The sequence below is a fragment of the Anser brachyrhynchus genome (assembly GCF_964034855.1).
Source record: "Anser brachyrhynchus genome assembly, chromosome: 4".
In the NCBI taxonomy this organism is placed as follows: domain Eukaryota; kingdom Metazoa; phylum Chordata; class Aves; order Anseriformes; family Anatidae; genus Anser; species Anser brachyrhynchus.
This window is the reverse complement of record NC_137698.1, coordinates 4039832-4067801: the sequence shown is the minus strand read 5'-3', so window position 1 is coordinate 4067801 and position 27970 is coordinate 4039832. Positions and strand designations below refer to the sequence as shown.

Sequence of the window (27970 nt, the reverse complement as noted above, 5' to 3'; positions counted from 1 at the left end):
ATCTTTCTTCATGCCAGCTGACAGCTTTATATGATACTATGCTGTATCTCCTTCCTCAAGTTTGGTCTGAGTGGGAAAATCAAATCTTTAAGGGAACTTTCACTTTCAAATGCTTTGTTTGCAGTGCAAAGATCTGTTGACACGAAGAATAAAAAGTGCTCTTGGAAATCAAACTTATGTGTGTAAACGCAGGGAGCCTTCATTCAGAGACAATACCTATTCTGTGTTTCCTTGGAGGAAAACAGTCATCTTTTCAAACTAAAGCACTTTCTTCAACTTACACACTTGGTGCTCTCACACAGAGAAACTAGGAAAGGGTGCGCATGGTGACATGCCCACACAAGGCTTAGGGTGGTTGCAAAGAGATTTGGAAGGCCCTGCGTAGTCTCAGGAAACCCCCTTGGGTGTTGTCTGTCACCATATTTACAATTACAGGAAGATGGAGAGGGAGAAATAGTGACCAAGAAAGGTAGTTCATGACAGCAGTCTCCTGAACCTCAGGATCATGTTTCATATGTTCTCCATAAGAGAGATAAGTTCTCCATAAGAGTATGCATCGTGTTGCACTTTGACTACGGGCACTTAGCTTTTATTCCTCTCCCAGAAGATTAACTCCCCTCCTTCCTCCAGAACGTGCTGCTTTCCAGTGTTTCTCTTTCCACTGGAAAGAGGTGTTCCCCACTTTCCTTTAATAATTTAATTACTAGTGTTTTTAAATGCCTTGCATTATTTAGCCCTATATTTCTAACATGTCTTACAAAGTACGACAGTAATTGTTTTCAGCAATAGTTCTTTTTTATTCCAAATACCTTCTTGTAAAAATGTCTGGGAAGTGATGGAGTAGAAAGAAGCTTAACGGGCTGAATCCAGATGAACCTTTTGGACTTTGCATGTACATTGCTTGGCTTATCCAGTGCAAGAACTGGGATAAAAGAAGGACTAATGAGCCTGGAGTACAAATGAGATTTATAGCTGATCTTACAACAGAGAAACTCGAAGATAAAAGCATACCTTGACTAACTGGATGCTCTGTACAAGCTAAGAAAGTGTATGTTTCACTGTAGTGTCAGCTGTGAATTATCAGATCTTCTTTAAAACAGATAAAAAGTGAGTTCCTTCAGATAAAAAGGGAACTGACAAGAAGAGCTCAACTGACAGGACTTGATTTTTGACAGGAGTTTGGATTATTTACTTTACTACTTAAATTCCTTATGTTCCCTCTTCCTTTTCTCTCTCAAAAGGCTTTCCTGAATTGATCAGGACCAATAAATAGACAGAAGAGCATTAATTCTCCTACGGGTTTTCTATAACCCCATACAACTTTGGTATGGCAGTAGCTGGAAGATGGCCTCCAATTTACCTCAAGCCTCTTCAATAACTAACCCTAGATTTGAAGTCAGCACGTGTATTTATAAATGGCTGCTGGAATACTCTTCTCACTTTTATTAATGGCTCATAAGACACCTAAATTACCTTACAATCTAAAAGGCTGCCTCTAGATATTTTTTCTTAAGTCTTCTCTGACAGGTTAAAATTAAGAGGAAATGATATTCAGAACACTCAGGATAATTATATTATTTAATTTTTTTAACATAAGGAATTACCTTGTGTTTCTTTCCAGTGTGAGATACTGGTATCAGACTATCATTTGAAAACACCCATTTCCATTTAAAAAAGGTGATGGAGTGGGTGGTGGTGGAGAAAATACGTTTCATAGTGGCTGTTCTTCCAGAAAAGATCATCTTAAAGCTTTGATCAATAACTTAGTCACTATTCACTTCTAGTTTTGAGATGTGATAGTTTCTTTCTTCTTTTTCCCTTCCCCTTTCCTTCTTTTTTTTTTTTTTTCTTCTTTTTCTGACATATTGCTTTGGCAATATTGAGGTCTAAAATTATTGTGTTAAAGAATATCTTTCTGAGATTTCCTAGACTGCAAAATTGTTTGCTATGGTATTTCCATTGTAACATCCAGGTTTATTAGGTCTCATTAGACCAATAATGGTACAAGTAAGGAACAAGAAAACATACTGGTGATAAGCATGAGATGATCTTGTTGCTCATTCGTATTGTTTTGAAATTGCATGTACTTGCACTGCTACCTCTGTAATGAGTTCTGTATTGGAAAGTCAGACACCCCACCATGGTATATGCTTGATTTGACTACAACAGGGACAAAGATTAAGGGTCCAGTAACATAGATTCAAAACTGGTTCTACAAAAAGAGAAGTGAAGCTAAAACTACATAAAATTCAAGTCTCTGATAGCCTAACATGCTTAACGACATAGATAATATCCATCTAATCATCCATTCATTATTTTTCATTCAATCTTTTTAGAGAAAAGTCAATCGGCTTCATCTAAATAAGTCCAATGCTGATGCTTTCTGCCAAGCTGAAATTGTCTGAAAATTACATCTAGGAAATTATTTCACTCTTCTATAGATGTGGTCTGTCATTCCAACAAACGGCCAGCATTTTCTCCTCTGCGGCTAGCAGAAGACTAAACACTGAACTCATATATTATGCTGCTTTCCATCTCTTGGAATTTAGAGGGTAAAGTGGAAATAGTGCAAGAAATTTGTTTGCATACAAGTGTCTTCCCTGCCTGTATGAGCCTATGATTTCCTCTGCTACACAAACAACACAGGGCAAATACAGAGTTGTGGGTGGGTGGCTGCATACCCACGTGCAGTAACAACAGTTCATCTATTCTTAGCTTGGAAAAGGGGCAAGCAACCCCAGAAGAAGATTAGGAAGATTAAAACAAAAATAATAGTTTGTGATACAAAAATAAAGACTGTGAGTGTTGCATATCTATGAAAGCACCAGCTGTGAAAGACAGCCAAGCAGAGACACGTGGCTCTCCCAGTCCTTCCCATGGAAGGTGTACCTGTTTGCCTTATTCTATGAAGCAAGAAAAGCAGGAAGGCTTCTGAAAACCTATTGAGTGCTCTTTTCTGCTTCCTCTGAAGAAACTTTGTACATAACCTTTTAGGGCATCAAAAACATTTTGAGATTTAAATCTGACTACAAGATTTATAATGTGTGCATTTCTAATAGTCAGGAACCCAGGATCCATTTCAGTACAAAGATTCTCTAGGCTGTACTAATAATTTTAAAAAGAAAAATATGGTCATTGTCATCTGTCCAGGCTTTTTTATTGTTTGCTTGTTGTTTTTTTTTTTGTTGTTGTTTGCTTGTTTTTTTTTTTTTTAAGTAATGTAAGACCTAAGCACTGCTTTGTCCTAATTTCCAGACTATTTCTTTCTTCCCTCATTTTTTGTGTGTCCTGTCTCTTCTTTCTGAGTGATTTACAGAGCCTGATAGCACACAATATTGTTCATAACTGGCTGCATATGAAGCCTGCTACACAGGTTTTTCCCTTTCGTAGCCACTAGAGTTACTCACCCAAACCAAGCCATCCCCTGCTCCAAGGCTCTTTCCAGATCTGCCTGTGCTGATGTGGAGCTAGAAATGACCATTCATAAAAACCTACTCTTATTCCTACAAGTACTTTAATTTTATAGTGACTTTTTGGCCTGATTTTACCAATCAAGATTAATAGAGATTGTTTTCTAATAATAATAAGTTCCTCAGGTTGAGCAAATAGCTGTTGAGAAGGAGAGGACATGTCACTGCATCTTTGATCAAAGTAGTTCCTCCTTGAGCAGAAGATTGACGTGGTAAGAACTCCATTTTATTTACATTTACATTTACATTTACATTAAGTTTGTTCTTCCAGAAAGAGGAATCTGTGATATAACAAAAGAAAAGTGCAGAAGAAGAACTTGCAGGCCAGACTCGAGGACCCATCGGTGTAAATGTTCTAGTGGCTTTGTTTTAAGTCGAAATAAGCAGTATTGTGAAGGTAATATATGGATCTACTGTCAGCTTTATTCCATCAGACAAAAATTTTCTTCTGTTCTTTTACTTCATTTATTCTTATATTGAGCAATATGAAACACTGAGAGGTCTTAAAAATTCCAGTTGGTGTAAATTTTTAATGGGTGTAAATGTTTTAATCTGGATTGCTTTAATCAAAATTTAATATTATTATTATAGTTAAGTTACAACTTTTAGAAGCATCTTTTTTCACTACAGAACCAGATTTGAAAAGATGCAAAGACATGAAAATTATGAGTTTATAGCATTTAAAACAGCCATCCACCCATCCACTTCAGGATTTTTCTCAGGAAATTAGCCAGTATTGTTTTCCGAAAGGAAGCTTCTAATCCACTTCTGTGTTTTGAGAATTTTACTTAAGTCACGTTGGAGCCTTTTTTTAAAAATAATAATAATAAAAAAAAAATTACTGTCTGAATAAAGTGTCTAATGTGAATTTTTGGTGTGCACACAGGATTTAACTGGCACCAGATTCTCTATGGGATGGCATACTTTGCTTCTGGCTACCTATGCTGGACTCATACGTAGTGAATAGGTTACTTAGAAGGTTTTTGAAGCTTATTTGAATGAGGTCTGCAAACTTGATTTTTTTTTGGCATTTACTAGGACCAATATATTTTATAAAATGAATGGGCAAAACAGTCTGGAAGACTGCTAGTTTGCTTCATTAATCCAATTCCCTGATGCTGGTCGATGACCTTATTCTGACACAGCATGTTTCTTTTCTCAGATATCAATGAGTGTGGCTTCTGGAATCATGGCTGTACTTTGGGCTGTGTGAACATCCCCGGTTCCTATTACTGCACCTGCCCAAGAGGTTTTGTTCTGCTGCCTGATAGGAAAACATGTCACGGTAAGTAGCAGTGATGCAAAACCATCTCCAGTATGATATTGGAGATGGTTCTCATATAACACCAAAACCTCTGCCAGTTTTATGTGTTGCATTGCTCCCTTCCAATCCCTTATTATGTAAGTAGGATCAGCTTAAACCAAGTGAACCAAAGACAGATGGCAAGTTTAAGGAAGTGTAAGTCACCCATAAGTAATCAAGTATGAGCCTCTTGGGGAGCAAAAAGGAGTCAGGTTTAATGCATCTGTGTGTCTGGTTCTAGATGCCTGCATGCAGTCCTCATGTTGAATTACAGGCCTAGGTTTAATGGTGTTTGGGGAGTTGTTTGCCAGCTAGCACCCTCACCTCTGGGGATCTTGCACTCTGTCAAGGTTTGTCTGTACAGTAGCATGGCTTGTGCACTGGCTTTTCTTCAGCAGCAAAAGCGAGCAGCACAACTTATGCTGGTATAATATTGAAATACGATAAGTGGGGCAAAGAACACAGACTGTCATTTTCTTGATCATCGAGAGTCATTAGGGATAACTGGACAGTAGACCATTTGGAGATGCTGATAAAGGATGATAATTTGATTAGTCACATACAAGTAATGAAAAATCTGATTATGGTATGAATGCACTTGTAAGTAGGTATCTTATGGGCCTTAAACCCCAGCCTAGAGAGACCTCTCTGCTCAGATTCAGCTCTGTGGCACAGTACAGGTGCATAAGCAATTACATCATTTTAAATGCAGTCTCTGAATTTGGCTCACTGTCTAACCTGCATAATGATTTGCGTAGTCTCTGAATGAGCACCTTACAGCACCGTCTTTTTTCTTGTCAGGTCAGGGTTGATAACTTTGCTAATGTGCATGAAATCAATAAAATTAAATGCATAAGCAAGTTTACAGTGAGCAAGACACATCACATTGTTTATTCTGGGTGGCTGCTGTACTTTGGGAATGTATTTTTTTTTTCTTTTATCAATTAAAATGTGTATCGAAAATATACTTGAGAGAATTATCCATATAACATAAGTGGTTATAAACTAGGAGGCTGTCTAAACCTGGACAAATGTGGAAAAACAAAATGCAGAGAACACAGTTCGAAGGAAATAACAAAGATCTATGTTTGAGCAAGCTTCAAGGACCATGTTTTAGTCATAGTAAGAGTCAGAGGTGAAAAGTTTTGTTCCTTCATCAATTTTTGTCTGAAACCTCAAGCAGGCACTTCTCTTGCTCCGTTAAGGAGGATCCAGGAGCAGGATTTAGTGGCCTAAGCATGGGTATCCAGGGTGTGGGAGACAGCTGCACAAGGCAGCCAGATGTGACAAGGACCTACAGGAGACCTGCAGCCAGAGGCTGTCGGGTGGTGGGATATCCCTCTGTGTCCAAAACAACACGTAGACACTGTGCAACTTAGTCCTACTCTGGGCGACTAGATGAACCATATGCCTACATTTTGGGTGCCTCAAATTAGATAGAAAATAATGTCTTTCTAACACAGGCTAGGGATGCAGCATGGGCAGTATAACTCCATAACTACTGCAGCACAAGGCAGATATGTCACCATCAACATACCTTGAGAAAGAGAGAGATGCAAAGTGAGAAGTCCACGTGCTGACCAGACGTTTTGATGCTTAGTCTTCCAAGTCCTGTACGAAGCTTTTCATCCAAAGCCACAAGCTCTGGTCAGAAAGAAACAAACAGTCCATGAGATCAGTTTCTTCACCCCCTTCACTGTGTTTAAAGCATTAGAGCAACCAGGTCCAGAGTGCAGCTGCCTGGGAGAAGGCAACAGCTACAAACCGTTTAAGCTGGTGTATGCAGCTGATTCAAAAAAGGAGCCGTGGGAAACCTGTGTTAATTCCAGTCTGCCAGGGGGTGCTGCCATATGGTTCTGGAGGGGGCACAACGAGATGCAGCACTGCAGGGCAGAAGGTGAAATGAGGATATCCTGTAGAACTGCATAGAAGAGAAATAAAATAACAATAATAATAAATCTTAAAAAAATTGTTGGCACTACAACTATTATAATAGAAAGTAAAAGGAAACTCTTGCTAGGTGCTTGGATGGTTTTGCCCCTATAGCCTCAAAAATTACCACTAAGGAACATGGTTGTATTTCTGGAAGGTTCATCTCCTATTTTCATTGCTTTTAATTCAGTCACCTTGGGAGAAGTAGGGAAGTAGTTTTTCCTTATTGTCTTTCCATTTAGCACTTATTCTTTAAGTCTACCTTCCTCATGATTTTTGAAGCCTGATCCATTTTGGATGAAATGTAAAAAATAAAAGTTTTGTAAATTATTTCTATTTTGATAACACTCCTTCCTAAAAATTTGGAAAATTTAAAGCTGACCATTATAATGACTTCATGACCCAGCAACAATTTCAGATTTTTCCTTTGCTGTAATTAAGAGAGGGTGGACAAAAAAGGGAGGAAAAAAATACCATCAAAAAAACAAACAAACAAACAAAAAAACAGCAAAGAAACAAAAACCCAGAAGAAAAAAAAAAAAACAAAACAGAACTGTTGTTCTCTCTGCTATCACTTTCCTTTTCCTCCTTTTTTCTTTTTCTTTCTTTCTTTCTTTCTCTTTCTCTCTCTCTCTCTCTCTCTCTTTCTCTCTTTCTCTCTCTCTTTCTCTCTTTCTTGTATACATGAAAATGTTAAGAAATATTTTAAATTTTTTTTGGTGAGGAGTAGTAAAAATGTTTCCTCTCATTTATGATTTTTCCCCCTCTTTACATTGCTTCAGAGCTAATTTCCTGTATAAGTAATGACACTGAATGTAGCCATGGTTGCCTTCAGACATCTAAAGGGCCTGTTTGCTTTTGTCCTGAAGGATCTATACTCAAAGTGGATGGCAAAACATGCACGGGTAAGTATTTAACATTTTTCTAGCTGTAGTGATTGCCAAACTCTGTTTGTTCTTGACACTGAGAGCCAGAAGTAAATGGTGGCATTTTATACTCATTTTGCACAGCTGTAAATGATTGTACAAGATAGGAGGCAATGGAATGTCAGGCTCTTTAAGTGCTGAGATGTGCAATATTCATCTTCATTTTTAATAGATGTTTCTTAGCAACAACATCCAATATTTACAAGCCAAATTCTTTTGTAGTCAGCACAGACCAAGGCATCTCCCAGATGTTTGTTGCAGGAAAAATCTGCAATTTATATTTGAGAGGAATCATAGGACAGATGGTACAAAATTAGGGCTTGGGTATAAGCTGAAGACGACTTTATCAACATCACGAAACCCAGGATCTGACTCACTCTAACTTGCACCCATTTCATGTAATTACCCACAAATCGAATTTTTGCAGCCAGAGTATTTGGAGCTGCTCCACCTACTTAACTGTCATTCCACATTCCAGCAAGCTTTCCAAATTCAGGAAGCTGTAGATTTTCGGTTGTATTTCTTCAGTCTGTGGATCACGACAGCTCCATTAATGCCAGCCTTATGCCTTGACAAATCCTCTTCCCCTTTTACAACCCATACATGCTTTGGACTGCACTGTATATGTGGATTCAGTCAGTGTTGCTGTTTCACTGGGGACGCTCCACTGCGTAAGCTCAGGTTGGCACTGCACAGCCCCAGGAAGGAAGAATGATTTCATTTCGTATGAAATCTTGGCTTGTTGTATCAGAAAGCCATTGTATTTCATCAGTTCAACATCCTATCCTAATTAACTTCTGGGGAAGAATAGCATTGACTAGCTGCTGCTTTGCATGGAGTGTAGTCTCTGATAGAATTTTTGTTTTACTTTGGATGAGATTTCCATGGGACAAAGAGTTATCTGGGATAATCAACACATGGAAGCCCTGGTCATATATTCCACTCTCCCTGCATTCCCAACTTTTGTTATGAATTTTCTGTAAAGGCTCTGGAAGAAGCTGAAATTAATTTGCTTTCATGTCACTAGACTTCTGCTTTCAACATGAGGCCTTTCAGGAAATCTCTTGGTCACTGAGAGGCTTTACACTGTAGAAATCCTAACCAGAGTGAATCATTTTCTTGCTTATACTTATGATTTTGTTGTATTTTTTTCTTAGGATGGCAAAGTTAAAATTTTCAAATGCTCTGTTTAAGGTTGCACATCTCCAGATAATGGTGGCTGTAGTCAGATATGTTCTTCTTTAAGCCCGTCCTCCTGGGAGTGTGCTTGCTTTCCTGGATATAAGCTTCAGGGAGACAGAAAGCACTGCACTGCTATAGGTCAGTATCTTGATATGCCTATATGTTACTGCCATAAAAGCAAAAACATTTCAGAGGCTTTCAAAGTGGGTAGCGTAACCAGGATGCATTTTTGTACGAGTTCTAGGTTACTTTGTGAAACTTGGGAAGTATTTTTGTTTGGAAAAATAACCTGTTTTAGAAATGTGTTAGAACAAACACCATAAGTATACAACTCAATCCCCCTCACAAGAGATTCTGTCTGTTATCCAGCTTCTGCATTTCGCTTTGGGCCCCTGTACAGCAGTGGTGTATCTGCAGTAGTCAGGTGGTTGTGCATTCGGATAAGTGTGGGTGTAATTTCTGCCCAGTGACAAAAAGCTGGGGTTGAAGTGTCTACATCTGGAGAACAGGGCAGGGAATAGGCTGTTGAAGTACCTTCCCTACAAGGATATTTCTCTCCCATTGACCCCAGAAAAACCAAGTATTTAACATCCATGTCTGAATTCCAGATCCATCAGTTCCTTCTGAGATAAGGTCAGACCCCGGTGAGCACCAAGATATATGCAATTGCAGGGGAGAGAGGATGAAAGAGAAGCTTGTGATCAGCTTTAGCAATAGGAGAAAAACTTTATTTGTTGGGAGACAGCAATTTTCTTGTTTTTAATGCAAAAAGGCTTCTCATAGACAATAGATGAGTGTTCTTGCATTTATGGTGATGTTGTGAAATGCAAAGGGATGGCTGTCTTGATGCTAATTCCCTGAGCGTGCCATGCAGCGCAGACAGAGACTGCCTTTATCACAAATTTTGAGGATGATCTTGGGCAAGACGTTTGTCCTGAAAGCCTGTACACTTATTTATCTTTGTCAGAGGCAAGCAGGATATAAGGCAAGGGTATAGGGCATTTCTTCTTACTTCTGTTCCCCATTTTGTCTTCTACTGTTACCTGCTTACAATGCTAGCTTTTTGAGTCGAGGACACTTACGTTACATTTGTACCGGGTACAATTAATCCCAAGCTTGCCTTTAGCTTAGTTATAAGAACAGAAATAATGTTCTCTTGGGAAATAGTTTTAGACTGCCAAATTAACAAATTAAAGTGATGCATGAGGTTATCTCAGATCTGTGTGAGATTTAAATCTAGGATCCAAAGGTGATAAATCTAATACAATAATATAAAATACTACCAAATTCATTTTGTCCTTCTCTGTTATATGCTTAAGACATTTATCTGGCATTGGAGATGGGAAGATGGCTTAAAGTCTGAATTTTACTTTCAGGTTTTTAAATCTTTTTGTTTCTTTGTTACATAAATAACATCTTGGTTTGCGTGGTTATTTACAGTTTCACAGAGTCAAAGCTTCCATTGCTCACTTGGGGTTTGCCTCCGGTATTTACTATAGTTAAATGAGGATGAAATTAATTTGTTCTGAAAAAATGTTCATGATTATACAGAACAGAAAAAAACATGAAATAGGAAAGAAACAAACAAAAAAGTAGCACCCAGAATTTTCCTTCTTCAGTAATTAAGACATTGCCGATTATATTATTAAAGCAGCAAAAAGAACGTGGAGTAACAGACTGTATGCAGTAGCTGTCACTCCCACTCAGAGCATCCTGTGTAGCGATGCAGAACAGAGATGACTTTGAACCTGGTGAAACTAATGTATGTGCAAATTTTCACCAACAGGCCCCAGGCCGTTCCTGCTGTTTGCAAACGGCCAAGATATCCGCCGGATCAGTTTTGATGGAACGGATTACACAAGTTTACTTGACTGGCAGATGGGAGTAGTCTTAGCTCTGGATTCTGACCCAGTGGAAAATAAGGTAAGGTATTAAAAATGAGAGGATTTTGAAGTGTTGCAAGGACAAATGGATTGGGCTTTCATATGCCTTAACCTTTCTGCTGTCAGTGATCCAGATTACACGTGCTGCGTGTTGCTCTTTCGCCTGTGCAGGAGCACTGCTGGTACAGGATGCCAAACACTAGTTGAAGAGTTTCATCCTTTGCTTACTAATTTAATGTGCTTTGTACGTTGACATGGCTAATTCACAGGAAATTAGGATTTCTAAATTCCTGCATGACTTAAATTTTGTGTGATTGATTGTTTTCTGCCTTAGGATTTCAGTACTGTTTCCTGGAAATATACTGTTTGTTTTTCCACGGGGTAGCTGTAAAAACAGCAGTGCATTTTGTTCTGTGCAGCTCCTTGCCACAATCTCTGCTAAACCTAGAAGTAATCATAACAAGAATTAGATCCTTATGTCCCAACACTACTGAACAAAACTGCTGAACACTTGCTGGGTTTATTGTTCTTATGATATGTATTCCTCATATTACAAGATATTCCTGTTGGAAAGAGGAGTCTTCTCTGCAGAAAGAGCTCTTTGGATGTGTGGCCACCTCCCAGTGCCCTGCACTCTGCCTGCAGAGTTTGGAAGAACAGCTGAGCTAAACTTTGCTAAACCTTCTGTGGCAGATGATAGTCATTTTTTCCAATAGTGAGGTTCATTTACACTGTAAAAGTGATAAAAAACGGTACCGGATGGTAAAGTGAAAGGCAATGAGGAGCTCAGTTAAGCTGCTGGAAATGTCTCAAGGCCTGGGTGGACACAGCTAAGCAAACGGGAGCGTTACCAGATCCGCGTTACAGGAGGATCATTTCAGGCTCTGCTGGAACACGGCCACCTGCCTCTGAAACAGGGCCCTGCTGAGGAGCTCGCAGTTGTTCTGCACTGTACCGAACGTGAAAAAAAAACACTGCGGTGGCAGGGGAAGTGCACATTTGTTGCCCTGTGAGGTCTGCAGTGCGGAGGTGAGGGGATGCACACTGAGCCAGCAGGAATCCAGCAGTCCTGTCCTGGCAGTGCAGGGTCGAGGTGCAAGGTAAGCTTGCTCTGCAAAGCTCTGTTGCTCCCATGGTAGTTGAATTAGCTGGTTTAAGGCAAGAGACTTCTCTTCTACTTCCTTTGGCCTCATGTTTTCTCTTTGCTTGTTACTATTTGCAAAGAAAGCCTCAGCATGGTTTTGTATATGGTTCTGCTGTACAGTGTTTGGAACCCTCTGGATGTCAAATGCAGGACAAATTTACTTTTTCCTCATTGGAAAATGTGAAACTAGTTCCCCCCCAGTAGAAATCTTTTATTTTAACCCAAACCTGAGAAGCCTCTTCTGGAATTGTTGGAGCCTTACAGAATCAACACCTGGTAAGAAATGCAGATATACGCCGCCTGAAAGAGACAAAACAGAAGCACACTGTATGACTCCCTTTCCCCTTCCATCTCCCTAACACACATACAGTACTACTCCCTCCTCTGACTCCCCTTTTTCAAATGAGCAGGCAGTGAAATGATAACATGCTTCCTTTTGCCTGCTCCTGCTTTTGCTTTCTCAGTGGTTCTTCATGTGAGGTAGCTGCTCACTGCAACAAAACCATAGGATATTTAAGGGACTGTATGTAGGGCAGCCAGGATTTACAGCTAAGCACAAGCAGCCTGTAGAAGTCATCCTGGCTGAAGGATATATGCCCTTTATTTGTTCAGGGATCACAGGTTACCCATGCAGCTTTCCGTGAATAAGCTGTTCAGGGAACTTCCAAGATGAAAAAGTTCTTTCAGAAGAGGAAATATGAGACAAGGAAAATAAAGCAGAAAGTGCTTTGGGAACTAATCATACCTCATCTGTTATTTCTTCACAGATTTACTTTGCCCACACTGCCTTGAAGTGGATAGAACGAGCTAATCTGGATGGCTCAAATCGTGAAAAAGTTATTCATGAAGCTGTAGATATACCCGAAGGCCTTGCTGTTGACTGGATTAACCGTAAATTGTATTGGACAGACAGAGGGTACAAGCTCCACTGTGCATTTATGTCAAAGCATGCCATAAAATATTTGGAATAAATGACTGGTGATACAGGAATAGCTGAGATATCACTCTAAATTCAGTAATGCTTCACATTCTGACTGGATAACTGTAATCTCCAGTGTATACAGTTGGAAGGCTCTCTAAAACTAAAATGCTGGAAGTTCACTTTGTCTGCCATTGTATTTTTATCTTCATCTTTCCAAGGAGCAAGAGTTTAGACTCAGCTGCAAGGAATCTAAAGCATGTACTGCATATATACATATATGTATGTGCAGATGCATGTGAATGTATGTATACACTCAGACATACACACTGTGTGTCTGAGTGTGTGTATATATATATATATAGGTACATTTATATATATACTACAGTATTATGGCACTGAGTACATCTTGGGCAGAAGTCAACATTGTTTACAGCCAAACTCATGCCCCTTAAAGCTGAGGGAGAGTCTTTGTCAATTCTCTCTTACTGAAGGGGAATGACCACTGACAGACGGTATGACTTCATGTTTCAGTCGGTACCTAAACTTACATGTGGAGAGAGAGAAACAAAATTCACCTTTGATAAAAAGGCAGAGTCAGATAAGGACATGCAATGATGACTCCTTGAAGAGCAGCCATGATGCTTCAGTATAACCCATATTTTATCAGTTAACAAAACGTGATTTTAAAAGTCCCGAGCACCTTCCCTCTCCCTGTTAGAGATGCTGCTAGGCCACTTCCTTGCTGTTAGGTACAAACTTGCCTGCATGGTCATACTCCCGTATAAATGTGAAATGGGAAATTGTGCTGCTCATCTCCATAAGACAAGAGCCAAGGAGGGAGCCACGAATCTATATCTGCCGCTTCCTTTTCACTCACTGGGTTTGCCTGTTTATATTACACATATATTGAAAATGTGTGTGTGCATGTATATATATATGTAAATTTCTCCTTCCATCCTCATGTGGATTTTCTTGACATGGAAAGCTATAGGCTAGCTTTCAGGGTAGAGGCTGATATTTATTCAGCAAGGTGGCTTTTCTAGCAATGAGCATCTACAGTTTTCTGAAAAAAAAATTGGATTGGGGAACAGGCAACACAGGTTCTATATTTGACTGCTGTAGATTAGACTGAGTGATCATAAGGACCTTTGCTTCATTCCTCCCTGTAAAATAGATATGCTATGTAAATTGTCCGGAGATTTCTGAATGAAAAATGCTATTGAAAACAAAAATTCTTTACACATTTGATAATGCTATTTAGTTAGGAGCTGGTTTTCTTCTTGACTCCCTTTAAAGCTTAGATTAATCTATTAGTGATCATACTTCCAACTCATTATTTGCCCAAAAAAGGAGAACTTCAGGTCCTCGGTAGAATAGCAGGTATTTTATCATCATGCCCTGGACCAGATAATGAAGCTGTAACATGAATTACTTGTAGATAAAACAACTGGACACTCCACAGCAGCAGGATTACTTACTGTCTTTGCAAAATTATTTATTATAGTTTTGTGCTAAATTAAAGCAATGCAAAAACTTAGTACATTCTTCCTGAGAAGGTAATTAAAAAGATAGCAGGGAGGACCTAACAGTGCTCTGTGTGTTGCAGGAAGGCATGCATTGAAAAGAGCAATTTGAATGGAATGCAAAGAAAAATGATCATCTGGGAGGATATCTCCCAGCCCCGAGGGATTGCCATTCACCCATTTGTGAAGTAAGGAGTGATAAACATGGTTAATTGTGTAATACTTAGGGAGGTTTTTTCAAAATGGGCACACCAGCCTTGCCCTTTTGGCAGACAAAAAATGCATTAAGCCTCAGGTTCGGACAGTGGAGTAAAATGAACTGCAGTGCTTTATTGCTAGTTTTTTATTGTGGTCTGGGACATGTTGATTTCCCATATAGATTTAAAAAAATATCAGAAGCATTAAATATATTGTATACAGTTTAAGCTAAAGAAAAGCAAAATCTGCTGAAGTCACCCTGATTGAAAATCACTTTGAGTTTCCATATGTATCGGTGTGAAGAAGATACAGACATTTTTTTGGCCATGCTTCAGTTTCCTCCACAATCTATGGTTGTGGAGGTGTGCTGATTTAAATGCACCTTATACCTTCTTATCTAGTGCTGAGATAACCACAGAAATCCTGAATGTTCAGAACTGTTGATGAAATTCTTAATCAGTGGCAAAGTCCCACAACTTTCCATCTATATAACTGTAGTAAGATGGTTTTGAAGGGATTCAGAACTCTTCTGGTGAGGTTTGGTTTTTTTTTTTTTTGATGCACATGTTCTGGTGTTACTAAGTACTGATGAATGAAACCAAATTGAGAGGAGTGTTTTGTTAGCTATACTGTGGACATAAAAGATCTGAAGGAAATTTTCTGTAGAGGTGGAACATGGTAGAGATGTTTTGCATGAAATATTTAAGAATGGGTATGTTCGGGGAGATTATTTAAAGTGTCAGTAGAGGCAGAAAATTTGTACAGCTTGAAAGAAAGTCTACAAGTGGAAACAGAGAAGGAAACATCACTAAAACCTCCTTTATTAGAGCGTTAATGGCGAAAGGAGCAACAATGTCCAAAACAGTAAAGTTCATACTAAAGAGGAATCTGAGACAGATACAAGACTATCAAGAATACTGATCCCCGCATTGGCTACAGCAAAATTACTCATGTAAATAAACCTAAGCAAATCTGTGGGTGTCCCTGTAAACCTGACAAAGGCATCTAATGCCTTGGAAGGCTGGAGTCCAAAATTCAAAAGCAATTTGTGGTTTTGGCTATCTATGATTTGAGCTACTGTCTTGCACTGTTCCTTGAAAAACATTCAGTGGGATTCAGCATTCCTTGTGTAACAGTGAGGACTCTAGAGGGAGACCCTGAGAACTGGGATTTTACTAAAAGAAGAGGTGAGACTTGTTACTGGTTTATTTTTTAAAAACAAAATAACCTGAGGACTGTTGTTTGCTTTCCACAGGCGGTGGGTAACTTGGGTTGCGTTTGTGCGTTGCTGTCATTTAGCCAAACAGCTGGCTAACGCAAGTCCTATATGAGGACTTGTTAGAAAGTGTAAGTGGGAGTTGTTTTTCAAAGGCCTTGTGCCGATGAACATAGTGGGGATTCTGCATAATTTATGGCAAGTTTTAAAAGATCAGCAGCTAATATATTTGCTTGAAGCACATACCTTTTCTTCCAAGCCTCAGGCCTATATTGTGCTGATCTGATCTTCCTGCTTTGAAAGAACTCGGCGGAGTGGATGAGTGACTTCTTGTGTGTGTTTTGTTTTCTAAAGGAGATTATTCTGGACTGAAATGGGGGTCCATCCCCGGATTGACAGCTCTTCATTAGAAGGCAGCGATCGTCGAGTTATAGCCAGCACTGGGCTAGTGAGTCCCAGTGGAATAACTCTTGACTACTTAGCCAACAAGTTGTACTGGTGTGATGCTAAGCTGTCGGTGGTTGAGAGTGCAAATCTGGATGGTTCTGATCGTCGAATTCTTGCACAGAATGATGTAGGTGAGGCTTTGAGGTTGATAATTACCTACTGCTCTTGTCGGTATGCCTGTGTGTGTGCTAATATGACTCTGCACGTGAATTACCCATCACTGGCTGTGCTGTAGGTCCCTTGCAACCCTGTGCTAAGGTTAATGGCATCACTTTATTCTCCATTCTGTCACCCAGATGACTTTTGCATATTCATTTTAGCAAAAGAACACCTTTCTAACACTCTCTGCTTTTACAAATCAGCCACTTTGCATTATACAGAGATCTCCTCTGCCTTCACCAGAGAAGTAAAAAGAAGGAAAAAATTAAAAACGTGTTTCGCTTGTTCCATGCATGACTGCCTAGTTTAATTCAGGTTTTGCTGTGTTTATTAAGCCAGTGAGTTATATTGACGTAAGCTGGAAGAGAATTAATCTTGGCCGTTAAGGTTCTTGAGCAAAGAACCTGCATCTGCACAGTGCTGAACACTGGAACGATTCTAAATACACAATAGGCATTGAATGGAAAAGTGATTTATGCAATATGCTGGTAGTTGTTATTGCTGAGATTGCTATTGTTTGACACGTAATTGTGTTTTTTTGGAGCAAGAGAACAGAAGTATTAGCAATGAGGAACTGATGTTGTATCATGTCTAAAGTAAAACGTGTTTAAGGATCTCATACATGGTAAATTAACTTCTGGAGAGGTTAATTCCTTTTTGTGTTTGACATCTCTCTGGGGACCAGACTTGTTTTGTTGGTGTACATACAAAACATGGGCAGAATGAGGACTCTTGGCTCAATACCATGACTGGCATGGTAGAGACTTCACAGTTCCTGTTAAGCTGATGCTGTTCTAGGCTCTGCTCTGCGAAGGACTGTGTTCATCTCCCGAGCCAGATGCCCCCTCACTTGTTTGGAGGTGTGCAGGGTGAGATTTTGGAGGGAACAGTGTTCTGCAGTCCATAAGACATCGAGAGCCCTGAGCAGTGACTTGACACACTCCTCTTCCGCTGATGCACGTGTTCTGGTGTACACTCTGCCTTGCAGCTGACCTGTGAAGGAGGACGTGGAAGCCTGCTGAATGTTTCACTTTGTTTCTCCACAAGGAATAGGGCAGTGTCTTATGGGGAGAGAACAGAGAAGGAGAGCTAGGAGCGCTGGAGAACCACAGGGTATGGGAAAGGTGTAGGTTTTGGACAGTGATATATGGATGAGTGGAGGTGGGAGAAAAGGACATCGATGCCTGTATGGAAAGGAGTGAAAGAGAAGTGAAGACCAGCAGGGGAGTGAGACTTGATACCCTGAAGTTATGCTAAAGTTATTAGTGAGACCAGAATTCAGCTCCTGTTCTTGGACAGCTTTACCGTGGAAGAAGGGAAGGCAGCATCTCTTCATACACACACTGCTGTAGCACGAATCTTATTACACCAGCTCCCTCTAGTGCCCCTGTACTGAGAATTCATTCAGTATAACTGCATGTAAAATAAGTAAGATTAGTTCTGTTCTTGTCCTAACCCCATTTTTAGCTGTAAGTAAAACAGCTTGTAAGCACTCATCCAAGGCATTAAACAACACAACCATTCTTTTTCTTTATGTAATGGCTCAGGTTTGCACTGTTTTGGAAAGGCTTCTGCTTACATGTGACTATTAACTTTCCTCTTCCTGCTATACCATTAATGGCATTGCACTTCTATTTTTAATCCTTAATGTATTTATAAGTGGAGAGGTTAAGGAATTCCTGGTCAAAGCAGGGTGTTCTTTGTTGGTAGTGCAAGCTATAGATCCTCTGAATGTGAATGAATGTTTGGATGGAGACAATGTGTAGATCTTGGGCTAGTTGCTCAAATTTAATGAAATGAAGAGCTAAGAACCATGACCAGTAACCAAGCACAGTTCAGTGGAGGTGGTGAAATGCTAGCAGAATAAAAATATGCTCTTAAACTTAATACTTAAGAACATTTAAATAATGTCTTAGAACTTTTCTTATGTAGGATTGTGGTATTTTAGCTCATTTGTGGTGTATTTAAAATATATCAACACATATCATTTCTCCAAGGTTCTAATTTATCAAATTAATTTGTTTTGTTTATTAGCTCTGTTTTTTTTTTTTTTTCTTTTTCTAAAAACCAATACCTCTTAGGGTCTCACATTCATTACTGAGGTTAAATAACATCTAGTTGAGACCTACATCCAAATATAAAAGCACTAAGCATAAAATCACATCTAAAAGACATCTGTAGATTTCTAGCACAGATAACATTGGGTTACCAAGGAAAAGCTGCTGTACTCTGAACTTGGGGTCTAAACAGGTGTCTAGATTCCCTTAGTAATTAATGAAAAGAGAAAAGAAGCTTCCTGGATGACCTATTGCGTCCTATAATTTGTATCAGTTGCTGCTGTTAGCTAGCTGACAGTGGCTAACAAGTCACAGCCTACTGCTGCTAGTGGGCTGAAGTAAGGAAAATGAATTTCCCTCTTGAATTTTGCTCTGTGATGAATTGGCTAGTGAACGTGCATGTTTATGTGTACGTGTGGACCTCTGTCTTGCCCTTGCGTGTGCTCTTGGCACTTGCAGAGAAGACATAGTGGCATACTGGCTGCCTGAAAGCTGCCCGTGGAGACATGTGCCTCAGCAGCTCTGAGCTGGGCCACTTGTTGGCAGAAGAGGGAGGAGCTCCACTTCTGAAAGAACAGCCCCAATGCTACTTCAAGAAATTATGTCTGAAATAGAAGCATACTGTGGGCTTGGTTTGGTTGGAGGTCACTAGCAGTCTAGAGACTGGCCTGAGCCAGGCAGGTATTGCGGCCTCCTCTGCTAAGAGCATGAGTAACAAATGCCCGTGGTCCTTGATTCATGGATGCTTATTCCTCCCCGTGAGACTTCAAAGTAGAGAAGCCACTGTGATAGAAGTAGATACTTATTTTGTTTACATGGTTTCTTATGCGTGTTCTACAGATGTGGAAATGAAGAATCTTATTTCTTTGTAGGCCGCCCCTTTGATGTAGCAGTGTTTGAGGATCACCTTTGGTTTTCTGACTGGGCTAGGCCATCACTAATGAGAGTGGACAAGAAGACCGGCCAAAACAGGGTACGTCTTCGAGGCAGCATGCTGAGACCCTCATCAATGGTTGTAGTTCATCCTTTGGCGAAACCAGGTATACTGCAAAAATTAAGCAGTCATTCCCTTCCAGCCTCCTCTTGTTGTTAACTGATGTCAATAGAATAGATGTACTTTTGTCCTTGGGAAGACAATAATTTTCTAGAAAGCGGTTCTTTAAAGGCTTCACGTAGTTCTGCCAGCATTCATTGAAAGCATCACCTGGACATAAGTCCAGGAATACAAAAAGATTTTGTGTATTTATAATCACGCTCAAGAATATACGCTGACCAATTTCCACAGGCCTACCACAGCCTTGTAATTCCTACTTATCCTAGTTTACTAGCACGCCTCTCATGCATGGATAATAACAAATGACATAGAAAAAAAATTTTTGTAAGATACATTAATTTTGGCCAAATTATTTGATTTTCTGTTGGGAACAATCTCCCTGTAAGCAGAAAAAAAATCAAGTAATTCAATAGACCATGACAGAGAGAAGGTAATCATGGGCTCCCTATGTCCTTGTAATGTTCTTTCAGGGAATGCTAGGACTCTAAAAATTAAAGGAGAGACAATAAGGAAATTAAAAAAAGTGATACATTTATTAGATGAAGGGTATGCAAATCTGCTTTCCTGACAGAGGGTAGGTTATAACTTTTATACCTTACTATACACATCTATTTTTAATCAAAAAACAAATAAACTAGAAAACTTCAAGTTTTTGTCAGTCCTTATTGTTTTTCCAAATGCTCCGACTGTGCACAGTTAAGAGGAGTTGTTGACTGAAGAATCCACTTGTTAAGTTTCCTGTTTTTCTGTGCTAGGGACAAATCCTTGCCTTTATCAGAACGGAGGCTGTGATCAGATCTGTGAAAACAATTTTGGAGTTGCCCATTGCATGTGCCATCCAGGATTTGTGAAAACTCAAAATGGAAAAACCTGCCGTGCACTGGATGCTTCCAACACAACAGCAGGTACAATCCTCCACTTCCAGACAAAGATCCCTTTAAGGACACTGGCAGATAACACTGAAAAGTATTCACCTTGTTCTACAAAATGAATGAGAGCTTCTCTGAAGAATTAAAATATTATGTATTTTCCTTTATAGGCATTAGTTTCACACTGCTGCTTACCTTCTTTTTCTTTCCCACCCACTTCCCCCCCCCCCCCCCCTTTTTTTTTCACCATCCCAAGGAGGCTGAATTGTTCAAGCTCTGTGACATAATTTTCCCATGCATAGATAGTGCTTCCATATCTTTGATTAGGATGTCGTAATTAGAACAATGTCTGGCTTTTACAAGAAACTTAACAAGCTCCACTAGTAAAACAGAAAGCTAATTGACATGATATGGCTCAGGTGTATAGTCACTTGAGTTTGTTTGGATGTACATACTACAGGAAGAAGAGTAGAGCATTTGATGAAGTGATAAAGCTTGTGTGAGGGCGGAAAATGCTTCACTGTTCCTATTTAGATGTGTCGGAATGAACCACCCCTTCCAACTCTGTCTTTGTACTTCTGTGTTTTGAACCACAACCCTGGGCTCACAACTGGCAGCTCTGCCTCTGCTGTCCACCTCTTTCTCCTTCCTGTTGCCAACAGCCGATGGTTGTTGTCTGAACATGCCACTCCTTCCTGAGGGACTAATGCATCTAAGATGCTTTTTCATGAATGCTTTAATGTGTTCACAAGAAGCAAATAGAACAAATCTGTAAGAAGTACTGGGGTGTTGTTCTGGGGCAATACCATGTAGTCTGACTATTTCATTTTTCCCTTGACACTATCAGCAAGAGAGATGCCTGCAGGGCTGACATGAGTTGCCTTCCTTTTCCTTTGCATTTGAGAAAACCCACCCGTGGGCGTTTTCAGGAATAATTTGAAGCCAGAAACAGGCTAGTCTGGGAGGAAACTTTTTAATTTTAAAATGAAACCACTGTGATTAATGGAAAGTAGATCATAGAGTCCTTGAAAATCAAAATGTTTGTTCAGTAGATTTAAATAATCTGTGCCTTCTTTTTCTTGTCTTTTTCAGGAAGTATCTCTGTGCACAAGGAGGCAGGGCCAGTGCCAACACCAGAGACCCTGCTCCAGAACACACAAGGCAATGCAATTTTCAAGGATATTGACAGTGGGGAAAAGAAGAAAATCAACATTTTGTTGATGGCTGAAATCATGATATCAGGTAGAGTCTGATGATTTCCTTCCTTCAAAAAGAAATCATAGGTCTTAAAGGAAGAAAGGCTCAATGTCAAGACTGATGGCATTCATTTTAACACTCTTACAACAACTTTGGTCTATGCAATTGCGCCAGGTAGAACTGTGTTTGTTTGTTTGTTTGTTCCTGTGTTGCTTTGCTTTGTCAACAAAACTTGTTATTATTATCCAGGTCTAAAGATCAAACATTTCTATTCTATAAAAACATGTGAAAGTCTCTCCTTTACAAGTATACTAAATTCCTCTGAAAAAACAACAACAACAAAAAAATAAATCCTTTGAATTCTACATATGTTCAATGACACTAACTCATAAAATTGTACAATAGGTTTTGCATACAATATTCAGAAATCCCAATACTAAATGACACTTCAACTCTGTCTATCCAGACAAAGACAACAGCCCTGATGATTGTAGTGGTTTGTCATCATTAACCCTGGAGAGCTATGCTTCAAACTAAGACCCTATGCTCTGTTTTTCTTATTGATTTTTTTTTTTAATATAGTATCTTCTTTGATCTGTACAAATACATTTTTTTTCTTTGTGCTATAGATCAAGATGACTGCACTGCACTAGAATGCGATGTCAATGCATACTGTGTTTTGCTAGAAGACGGTGCTGTGTGCCAGTGTTTGAAAGGATTTACCAGGAAGGGCAAATCATGCTATGGTAATGAAAAACACAAATAAAACCTTCAGGAAAAATGTAAAAGTGGGAAGAGAAAGAAAATCTATCTTTTTTCACATTGGCAGCTCTGCTTCATGAGCCATCACAGAAAGGTCAACAGGATTGCATGTTTTGAAAGGGATGATGAGCAGAGCATGTGAGATGAAATGCCTGATTATCACATGGCTTATTTTCCCCTGAGTCATAAGCATTAATCTTATTAATATTAATGAGCAATAATGGGATAATAGAAATAAAAGCATAAAGTATTTATTTGTAAAAATTGTCTAATTATAAATGCTCAGTCCATAGACCTGATAGTTGATATATAATTTAGAAGTATGTACTAGGGAATCTTTTAAAAGTCAGTACTTCTGCTGTAATAATTATCTAAAAGAGCTGCATTTGTTTTTTTTACTAGCACTTGGAAGAGACTTTAACAATCAGACAGCCCTTTGCTTGGAGTGGTCTTTAAAATAACTTTTTGTTAACATAACATTTACATACGGTGTAAATGGAAACGTTTTGTTCTCTCATAATGACCAAGAAAGAAACGCATGAGAAACAGAACAATTTACCCTTCGGTGGCTAAGCATGAACACTCACAGGAGTCTATGTTGTCATGGAAAGGGGGTTAAAAAAGGAGGGTGGAATTGGTGTAAATTTTATTTTCTGTGAGCTGTGGTACTTTTTCTTTTTTTTTTAACTCCTGTTCTTTCTCAATATGAAGTTTGTCTCTGAGTAGGGCTTAAGATGAGAAGGATATAAGACTAATTTTGAATAGGATAGTTCCCTTCAAACAGGGGGTACTTCTAGGGTTTTTTGTTTGTTTTTGGTTTTAGTTCTAGTGTTTTTTGTTGTTGTTGGTTTTTTTTTAGAAACAAAATAACTTTTGTTTCTTTTTAGTGATTTGTCTGATGGTTTCATGTGTCCCTTCTCACAGATATTGATGAGTGTGCTGCGAATACGGACGGCTGCAATCAAAACGTGTCAGGCTGTATCAATACAGAAGGGGGCTACTTCTGCAAATGCCTGGAGGGCTACACAGGAGACGGGCTCCATTGCTACGGTATGGGAATGTGTGAGGGCCGTGCTGCCTCTGGGAGGCTGGGGCAGGAGGAATGAACAAGAAACACGTCTCATGATTTGGGCTAGATCTGCATCAAGCCGTGGAGCTGACTTGTGTCCATGATGATCTGTTCTGTCTCTTTTTGAAATATTGGTAAGGGCAGGGATCTTAACAGTGGCTCCCCCAGACAGCTGACATTTATCATTTCTTTCTTTTTGATCCTCTCCTTCCTGTCTGAAGTGTGGCAACCTCAGCAACTGATCAATATTCCAAGCCTCTGTTTGTCAGTGGATACTTTCTCTCCATGTTTGCCCTCTTTTTAGTAGCTATAGCAGGAGAGAGAGGATGAGTGAAGAGGAGGAGGGAAATGGACGTGAACCAGTAGAGTTTTATTGGAAATCGTTGCCATGAATATAAACGAAAGCAGGTATTGAGTGTGTCATAATACTCATCAAATAATTCCAGGTTGGTTTAATAGGCATGAGGTTCAGAGTGTTGACACTTACAGATTGAGTACATTTAGAGTCTTGTTAATAATTAGACCTGCTGATTCTCCCATCCAGCTCTAATGCCAGGTCTTCAGTTCATTCCCTATGTTTCTTATTTTTTAATCCATTTTAGCAGCAAATGTGAAGGAACAGCAATCTTTTTTTTTTTTCCTCCAATATTTGAGTAGCACAGTATGTTCAGAACTTTATGAGAGTCTTGACTTCTCTTTTGTCCTTTTCTTTTTTCTTTCTCCTTTATAGCCCAATTCAAAGCCTGTTAAATTTGACCCAATTCTTACATAGTCTTTACTGGACTTTGGTTCTTCGATGCAGATAAGAATGACTGAAAAATTAAGTCCGATATTATTATGGGCAAAATGTTGGAAGTGTCAAAGACAGGGGGGTTGAGGAAGTGTTCTGCCTCCAGAGGTCAGAGACAAGTCTTTGGGGATGTCTGGGAGTGCAGACAGAAGTGACAAACCTCCTGTTGCTGTCCCAACCACCTACAAGGCATGTCCCCAGGCAGCTGTGGGCTCTCACTGTGGTTTATAGATGATCAGCTAGAATGATTGCGGTACCTACCACTATTACGGAAAACCAATCCATTATCTTCTTTAACTCCAGGATATGGTCAGATATGTTTTAACAGCATTTTAGGAATGATGAGATTTGGCTGTGATGTAAACAAAACTGAAACTACTTTTGCATTTGGTGAGTTGAAATGTACTATAAGAAAAAAAAAACTGATGTGTGAGGGGTTTTGTACTTCAGTTTTAGATGCCTGCTTGCATGAACAGTGTCTAGAAATTTATTGGTACATCCAGCGATGGCACAGGATGAACTCATCTTGTGTTTCATCATTTTTTTTTGGAATATACTTCAAAAGTTTTGTTCCTCTGGTTTTACTTTTAAAAGTGCTTTGAATTTTCCATGCTGTTTTGAGCTGGATCCTATGCTATTCAGTTTGCTGTAGAAAGAGTCCCAGTAGTTTAGGCGAGAATTTCACAGAAATTGAGATGGCAGGTCTGTGCAGGAGCTGCCTCTGTGGGCTGTGCTCAAGAAGTTGCGGAGACGACATGAGAGTGTGCAGCAGGATGCAGGTGACAGGCATATATGAGCCTAACGCGGGCTCTGAGCAAAGTCTGGAAACTCTTCTTATGATATTATTAGACAAACCTCTTCATAGTAATTCAGGTGCTCACTTCATTTAAGTGTTGGCACAAACGGAACAAACCTGTAGGTTTCTAGACCTTTTCCTTCTGTCTAAAGCTTTCATCTAGGCTGGACCAGGTGGGTGGTGCAGGGGTGTACAGCTCCCCGCTCCCAAACCCTCCTGCTCTCTTAATGCAAGAATGCCAACTGACCATACTCTAGTACACATCCAGGGTGCAGGCTCGGACTAGAAAAGTCAGGAGAATGCACCTAGTAGAAGTGAATCTTCTCTTCAACTCTTCTGTACCCATTACATTTTATGGGGTGACTTCTCCTTGCCCTCTCCCTACAGACAGCTTCTGCAGCAATGCAGCATGCTCTGAGAGGCTTGGTAGGCTGTGATCACTTGGTGTAGAAAGCATGCTGGTTACTCTTCTGTTACAATTTCTACCAAATTTGCAGAGGGAAGGTCTACGGCATTTTTCCCCCCTGCCAGGAGGCTGCAATGCTGCTGCTGCTGCTGCCCTTTTAAGCGATGCTCTGAGGTGTTTCGTTCTTCTAACTGCAGACTGTTTGGGTGACAGATATTGATGAGTGCAAGATGGGGTCCCACACCTGTGGAGAGAACAGAACCTGCACAAATACAGAAGGAAATTTCACTTGCTCCTGTGCTAATGGTGCTTCTGGAACTACCATGGGTTGTGGTGAGTAAATGGAGTGAGCAATTAATATAAAGTGGATCTTAGCTAAGATCTGTGCTCTCAGCTGAACTGATATACTGGGAAATTAAAGAAAGACTGTGTAGTGACATACTGGGCAGCTTGTGAATGAATTCAACACTACTTTAGGAGGTTGTTTTCCAAGCAGCTGTTTTGAGGTGGGTTGATGAGACTGGATCTGAGCTTAGTTTGGAAATGTCTATGTTAAGTTTCAGTACTAATTTGTACAGCCTAAATGTAATGACACATCTATCTAACGGTCTTTGAAATCAAGAGCAGAAGTAAATGTTCCTTGAAGATGATGTTTTGGGGCTGATTTTGGGCTGTGTCGTTCTTCAAACTTGGACTGCACATAATTTAAGTCCCATTTCATTCTTCAGAATAAGTTAGTTCTCAGATCCAGTAGCTAATTTTTCAGAGGGTCTCTGAAATGCTTCAGAAAATCTGGTTGCTAATTCAATGAAGGGAGCAGCTGAAGCTTCAGTACTCATAATATCTGACCCTTGTTTCAGTGCCTCACTGTGACAGCAGTGTTCTCTGAAAATTTGGAGCTGTGACACATCATCTTCCTCCGTGTCAGCCCTCGTCATCAGGGTGAATTTTACTCCAGATCAAGTGACTGTTTGATGACAGAAGGACACCGTATTATTGTCACAGATATTTTTCTGCAGAAAAACAGAGGGAAATTATGGCTTTTTAAAGTAGAACATCTATCAGGATCCTCACCCTCCTTCTCAGTCATTTAAGCTTTCAGTAGTTTCAAGTGTCACTCAAGAAATGATGATTTTAAATGATGTATGACTTGGAAGTAATGCCTTGTAGATCCCTCAGCTGTAAATATGATCCCAGACATCTTTGTGTGTGTGCTAGCACACTGTTTTAGTTCTTTGCCTAGTAAGCTCTTTTAGCAGCCTGAAATTTTCCTTGCAGAATGCAGAACACCCGGGGTTCACTGATATCACTCAGTCCTTTCCAGTTTGGGCTCTTTGCCCTGACAGTTCTCCTGCAAATGAAATTTTAAAAAAACAAATGTCATTAAAGGTCACGCTGCAATAAAACTGGTGTGAGTCATAACACTGATCCCATAAATGTGTGGGAGCGATTAGGTTTGTTGCTGCTAAGCCACACTGCTAGAAATTCTTTGCCATGTAGATGCTAGGTTCTGGCCTGCAGATTCAGTGTAGCACTGAGGTAGGCAAAAAAGTGCTCCTGCTCTATAGAGGCATCTCTGCAATGCAGGTCATGTTGTGCAGAGATATCAGGGCTACCTGTAAAACTAGCTAGTTTGGATGTTTTTGTAGGTGACGGTGTGTGCAGTTCAGAGCAGGCTACACAGAAGCTTTTGAGGAATTGGGTCAGTGGAGTGCTCTGACTGCCAATGAAGCTGTTACCTGTACCTTTAAACAAGCTAGCTCAAAAATGTGATCTGCACTCATGCACAGATGCAGTCAACTGGCTGGCAGAAGAATAGAAACATCTGTGCAAAAATGTCTGTTTGCATGTGAAAACTTTTCAGGCCAGGACCCAGATGCATGAAGTGCAGTCACCCTTCGCCTGTGCATCTGACTCTGACACCTTGGGAATGGTAGAGATTTACTGTACCCTAAAATTGCTTATGTTGCGGAAATAATTCAATTATGAGCAAATAGACAGTCAATATAGTTTCATTTTCCAGAGGTGTACTCACACATCTAAATAGACTGAACACAGCTAACCTCTGTGTGTTTTTCACTGTGAATCTAGAATCAAGCATATTTACTATTTTGATCTAAAAACCTGCGTGCTGAATTTTCATAAGCAAAATAAGCAAATGGGTAAAAACAAAAACAAGTATTTGGTTGAAATTAGAAATTCTTACCTACTTTCCTATCTTGGAGTGCTGGACCTCTTTCATAAGATCACATTGCCAATGCAGCAAACAGTTTGAGATGTCCTTGTGAAATCCTGTGTTTCAGAATCTACTTTGTCCCCTACTGTTGTCAACAATGAATATTCTACCCACCCTGTGCAAGGCGATTCCATGGGATGCCCGCCTTCCTATGATTCATACTGCCTCCACGGCGGAGTGTGCAATTATGTTTCTGACCTACAAGACTATGCCTGCAAGTAAGTACAGAATTTTATATTGTCTGTGCTGATGAATGGTGTCCTTAGGGCACAGCTGAGTGCAGGCAATGAAGTACTTGTCCATAAATTTTCCGTTCATCACCCATGCTGGTAATTATCGTTAGACTTTGGTCTTTTCTGTAAGCGATCACTCCATTCACACCCAATGCAATTGATAGTAGGATTGGATTTGTTTCCTGAGCACTTGATT

The 27970-nt window shown here is 39.7% G+C and overlaps 1 protein-coding gene across 3 annotated transcripts in view; it reads left to right on the top strand.

The window, feature by feature from the left end:
* EGF (epidermal growth factor) overlaps positions 1–27970 on the top strand; it is a 61725-nt gene that overhangs the window by 19720 nt on the left and 14035 nt on the right. For 2 of the 3 annotated variants that reach the window (XM_080592117.1, XM_080592118.1), the window contains exons 7-21: positions 3742–3867; positions 4633–4755; positions 7488–7610; positions 8826–8951; positions 10600–10736; positions 12608–12756; positions 14369–14473; positions 16054–16277; positions 19235–19402; positions 20172–20321; positions 21378–21527; positions 22112–22228; positions 23169–23294; positions 25519–25638; positions 27609–27759. In XM_080592117.1, coding sequence (XP_080448243.1) covers positions 3742–3867; positions 4633–4755; positions 7488–7610; positions 8826–8951; positions 10600–10736; positions 12608–12756; positions 14369–14473; positions 16054–16277; positions 19235–19402; positions 20172–20321; positions 21378–21527; positions 22112–22228; positions 23169–23294; positions 25519–25638; positions 27609–27759 — 2095 coding nt within the window. The remainder of the gene's footprint in view (positions 1–3741; positions 3868–4632; positions 4756–7487; positions 7611–8825; positions 8952–10599; positions 10737–12607; positions 12757–14368; positions 14474–16053; positions 16278–19234; positions 19403–20171; positions 20322–21377; positions 21528–22111; positions 22229–23168; positions 23295–25518; positions 25639–27608; positions 27760–27970) is intronic. The other variant, XM_080592119.1, reaches the window with a different exon arrangement.